This window comes from Ruditapes philippinarum, unplaced genomic scaffold, assembly GCF_026571515.1.
Source record: "Ruditapes philippinarum isolate M1 unplaced genomic scaffold, ASM2657151v2 ctg11601_1_1_1_1, whole genome shotgun sequence".
NCBI lineage: Eukaryota > Metazoa > Mollusca > Bivalvia > Venerida > Veneridae > Ruditapes > Ruditapes philippinarum.
The window spans coordinates 70,906-76,905 of NW_026854279.1; the positions used below are offsets into that span (position 1 = coordinate 70,906).

Sequence of the window (6,000 nt, forward strand, 5' to 3'; positions counted from 1 at the left end):
TTTCATAGAGAAAAACACATCGCCCGTGTAAAAAATGACCAAGCCATGCGGAAATCTCCTGGACATATTACCTGGGTTAAGTCTTTAAGCCTTTTCATGTGCAATGAAGACCCCCTCAAGTTGTACAAAATCAAATTTTCATCGGAATTGATCAAATGGTTTTTGAACAATAGGCTCGTAAGTATGGTGCTTTTCTCGAAAATTACGTAAAAATGACAAAGACATGCGGAAATCTCCTGGATGTGTTCCCTGTGTTAGGGCTTTAAGCCTTTTCATGTACAAAGAAAACTGTCTCAATATGTACGAAATAGAATTTGCAATGGAATTGATCAAATGGTTTTTAAATGGTAGGTTCGTGAATATGAAGTTTTTCCAAAAATTTACATAGAGAAAGAACAAACCACAGGTGCAAAATAACGACCAAGCCATGCGGAAATCTCCTGGACATGTTCTTTGGGTCTTTTCATGTGCAAAAAATACCCTCCAATGTTGTACAAAATTTAATTTGCATTGGAACTGATCAAATGGTTTTTGAATGGTAGGCTCGTGATTATGATGTTTTTTCCGAAATTTATATACAGAAAAAACTCATTGCCGGTGCAAGAAATGACCAAGCCATGCGGAAATATCCTGAAAACATATTTTTTGGGTTTGGTTGGTAAGCCTTTTCATGTGTTAAGAAGACCCTCTCAAGTTGTACAAAATTGAATTGGCATTGGAATTGATTAAATGGCTTTTGAACGGTAGGTTCGTAAAATTGATGTTTTTTCCGAAATTTATAGAGAGAAATATTAAATCGCCTGTGCAAAAAATGACCAAGCCACGCGGAAATATCCTGTACATATAACTTGGGTTAGGGCTTTAGGCCTTACAAGGTTCAAAGAAGATCCTCAGAAGTTGTACAAAATCAAATTTGCAACAAAATTGATGAAATAGTTTTTGAATGTTAGTCTCTTGAATATAATGTTTTTCCCGAAATTTACATAAAAATGACAAAGTCATGCGGAAAACTGCCGGACATATTTCTTGGGCTTTGAGCATTTTCATGTGCAAAGAAACTCTCTCAAAATGTACAAAATCAAATTGCAATGGAATTAATCAAATGGTTTTTGAATCGTAGACTCGTGAAAATGATGGTTTTCCCGACATTTACATAGAGAAAGAACAAATCGCAGGTGCAAGACATGATTAAGCCATGTGGAAATCTCCTGGACATTTTCCTTGGCTCTAAGCCTTTTTAAAGAAGGCCCTCTCAAGTTGTACAAAATAAAATTTGCACGGAAATGGTCAAATTGTTTTAGAATAGTAGGCTCGTGAATATGTTGTTCTTTCCGAAATTTGCATATAGAACTGTGCAAAAAATGAGCAAGCTATGCGGAAATCTCCTGGACATATTACTTGGATTAGGGCTTTAAGACTTTTCATGTGCACAGACGGCCTCTCAAGATGTATAAAATGGAATTTGCATTGGAATTGATCAAATGGTTTTTTGAACGGTATGCTCGTGAAAATGATTTTTATCCCGTAATTTATATAAAGAATGAAAAAATCACCGGTCCTAAAAATGACCAAAGTTGATCTCATGTATAGTTAGCCATTATAAAATGAACGCTAAGTACTTAAAAAGTCTAGGAGAATGTATTCGTTAAGATGATCTTCTTCACGGCTATATAAGACTCAATGACTCAGAGATCTAACGCAAGGAAAATAAGAGCAAGTGGTCCGCATTCAATGGCCGTTGTTTGGACCTGCGATTCGTTCTTTAATCATAAAAAGTATTAAGAATTTCGTAAAAACCGCATCATTTCCTCCTGGTAACTGTTGAAAAACCATTAGACTAATTCCGTTGCAACTTTGAAGGGTCTTCTTTGCACATTATAAGGCCTAAAGCCCTAACTTAAGCAATACGCCAAGGAGATTTTCGCATGGCTTGGTCATTTTTGGACCAGGAAATTTGTTCTTTCTCTATATAAATTCCAGGAAATACATCATTTTCACGAGCCTACCGTTCCAAAACCTTATGAGCAATTCCATTGCAAATTCGTTTCTGTACATCTTTTGAGGGTTTACGTTGCACATAATAAAGCCTAAAACTCTCATCAAAGCAGTACCTCTATGAGATTTCCGCGTTGCATGGTCATTTTTTGGACCGGTGACTTGTTCTTTCTGTATATAAAGTGCTTAAAATTTCGAAAAAAATAACCACCATTTTCTCGAGCCTACCATTCACAAACTATTTGACCAATTCCGTTGCAAATTCGATTTTGTACATCAGTGAAGTATTTTCTTTGTACATTATGAAGCCCGAAGCCCTAACCCAAGTACAATGTCTAGAAAATTTTCGCGTAGCATTGTCCATTTTTGGACCGGTGATTGGTCTTTCCCTATATATTTCGGGAAAAACATTATTTTCACGAGCCTACTGTTTAAAAACCATTTGATCTCATGTACACATAGCCATTACAAAATGAACGCTACGTACTTAAAAAGAATCTAGTAGATTTTATTAGTTAAGGGAATCTTCTTCACAGCTATATAAGGCTCCAAGTCTAAGAGATCTCATGCAAGGAAAATTAGAGGAATTAGTCCACGTTCTAAAAACTTCTGAAAATCAACATAATCAGGTTATTTGGGTGCTGCTAGCGGGTGCTAGGGTAATGGATGCTACACAACATTTTGTCTGTTTTAGGCAAACTATTCATAATCTTAATACACGGTTTGGTAGTACTGTATTCGTTCATGATCGTCCGAGATCTGGTGCACCTCGTGTGACGTAATTAAGAGGCGACAGGTCATTAAGCAGAATCACCTTTGCAACCGGTTTTGCCTGTTACAGCTACTGCTCGGTAGCTACGTGTCAGTGCCTAAACTATCAAAATTTTATATGCAATCCCAGATTCAAATTCGTGCGCGCAAACCATATACTGGTCATATACTGATACCCCGCCAAAGGGTCGCCAGGTTGACCTTGGCACACTGTCACTTACGCTGGACACGCAACCAGCGGAGTCGGGTTATTTTCAGCGACAAATCTCGCTTTAAAGTAAGTCATGCTGTCGTCAGGGTGCGAATCTATCGTCGCAGAAATGCGTGAACGTTCCGCACAATGTTGAAATCCGGGAAAATGTTGCTGAGTGTAGGAACAATATAACAAACATATTCATCTCGATATAGTTACAAATGACATACTAATCTTTCATTAAAATATTGATATTCTGATACAAACAACAAGTTAATTAATAGTATACTTTTATTGTTTAAAACTACGTGCAAGCACTTTAATAATTTAAAACAACATACCCCCAAATTCAAGGTAATTTTCATAAAAAATTTAAAAACGAATTTAAAAGACAACCATTATGAAGTGAAAAAAAGAAAATTATTAACATATTGCAAACTGCACTTCCAGTCCATGAAAATTACCAAAAACAGGTAAAAAGCAAAATAGCCCTTGCTGCGTAAGTAACGGAGTAGAAACGTAAGAAACGCTGGTGCAAACCAGTCCTTAATCGCGTATAACCTGTCAAATAATACTTGAATTTTATTTTTACTTTCGTTAAAGTCTTAGGTCTTTATTTCTCAAATTTAATTTTCTTGATTTTTTGGCTCATCTGGAGGCATGTAACTTTAACTAATGTTAAATTGCAAAATATAACAACATATTTAATTTTTGAACTATAGTGTAATAAAAGCTTGGGTCTTGTTTAAATCACTCTTGATTCCGCCTTCTTGATCGTACTAGTTATTTTAAGACTGGAGTAAAATTCGATTCCATGATTCCTAGGTTGCGAGAAGTAGATCTTGACCTACAAAGCCACCTCTCCCCTCCTTGAGACATTACAGTAACAACACTGATAATAACATGTCATTTAAACAAAATGATTATAAATGCATAAATAAATGTATGTGAAATATCTTCAACAAAGTTTATGGAAACAACATTGAACATTGTATTTCATAAGTAAATGTAAAATGTGAATAAATCATATTTTGTTATTATCTAGTCAAAATTGGTTATCAATTTGAAATAAATAATTAAAATTTGATAACACCATGATAACGTTAAGTGACATAAAAAGTGATTTTATAAATACTCGACATAACATTTGTATTTCTTTTTAACAATGTCAATTGAAACATATTAAATGAGTTAATATCATCATAATTTAAGTTAAGAACAGAACACTTTAAAACATTAAACAATCATTATTTTACACTATTAAATACATGTATCGACAACACCGTGAACATTTATTGAACATATACAAATATGTGTAAAGAAACGGAAGACGAAGAAGAAGCGGTTGACATGTTTTAGAAAATATAAAAAAATACCACTTTTAGTTCATTTAAGCAGCATGTCTCCCAATTCATGCTAATTTTCATGATTTTTTTTTTAAAAAATATCAAAAAGTAAAATATTGTCAAATGAACAAAGAAAGAAATAAACACATTGCAAATGACCCTTAAAATATATGAAAATTACCAAACAATAGATCATAATCTTTACTGCATTAACTACGCAATAGAAGAAAATATTATGACGAATACTGAAAAATCAGCCATGATAGCATATAATGTAAATTATGTCTGAAATTGTGAATATCTTTACTTTTCTTAAAATCATAGAACATTTTTTTCGAGTTTTATTTTCTTGAATTTTTTTGGCTCATCTGGAAACATGCAGCTGTAAACATTTGTATAAAGCGAATTTGTATTGTAGGTTACCACGATGTTTGTGGATTAGCACGATGTTCATAAATACACAGCAGCACTTACATGTTTAAACGGACAAATGGTAATGTTTCTGTTATGATAATTATAATATAATTATACAATAAAATAATAATATGATTATACATAATAATTTCTTTCCCATTATCTGTAGAACAATGCATATATAATGTTACTTAATTAAATTTGTAATAAAATAACGATTGCAAATATATTAAATTAGTTACAAAATATCGAATGCAAAATATGTCACAAAATTTATAACGAAGTAGCGAATGAAAAATACGTTACTAAATTTGTTACAAAATAACAATTGCAAATATGTAACAAACTTTCTTATAAAGTAACAAATGGAAAATAAAGAATACAAAATATTTTACATGTACTAAATTAGTAACAAAATATCGTAGTCAAAATATGTTACTAATTAAAATTTGTAACAAAATAACAAATTAAAAATGTTACTAAATTTGTGATTAAATTACAAGTGCAAAATAAATTACGAATTTGTAACGAAATAGTGATTGCGAAATGAGTTACTGAATTTGTAACAAAGTAACGAACTAAATTCTCTAAAAAAAGTAATAAATAAAAAATACGTTACTTAATTTGTAATAAAGTAACAACCGCTTGCTTTGCTATCCTTTACGTCTCACACATTATTTCAAATCTTTTTTCACATTTTAAAACAAGTTTTCGTAGAAGGATTCCAAATTGGCGGATATTTTCTTGAATAGGTCTTTCATCGGCAGCTATCGATAGTTTTGCATCGATTTCGATGCTCGAGTTGTTTATCTATCAAATAAAAATAATCATAATATCTTTCTTTTCAGGGGCGAGGAAGCGTTATATTAAATTTGAATATAAAGAAAGGAAAAAAAAATGTGTTGAACAATATTTTTCTCTCTATGTCTAAAAATGAATTTATTATTAAAATACTTATTAAAGTGGCATTAAAAGCTATAATAATACTGATAATGAAAAATGTTAAGGATGCCTAAAATATTACTGCCATTCTATTTTTATCAATAATTTATTAATTGAACGATAACGATGTAATCCGAAGGATATTTATAGAAATGTCGCTGAGTCACTTGTGTAATTGATTATACATCTGAACCAGACAATACAGTGGAAACAAGAAGTATCTTTTAAAACGATACTTGGCCGAAGTAAATCTGTTCAACATGCTAAATTATGTTATTTCTAAGTTTTTGATTCAAAAAGAAATGCTAGCAATGCTTGCATAACAATGACATGATAATT

The 6,000-nt window shown here is 32.1% G+C and overlaps 1 protein-coding gene across 1 annotated transcript in view; it reads right to left on the reverse strand.

Moving 5' to 3' along the window:
• LOC132739638 (adhesion G protein-coupled receptor L1-like) overlaps nt 1-3,052 on the reverse strand; it is a 42,551-nt gene extending 39,499 nt beyond the window's left edge. The window contains exon 1 of the mRNA XM_060727389.1: nt 2,988-3,052. Coding sequence (XP_060583372.1) covers nt 2,988-3,052 — 65 coding nt within the window. The remainder of the gene's footprint in view (nt 1-2,987) is intronic.
• Nucleotides 3,053-6,000: the final 2,948 nt, after the last annotated feature.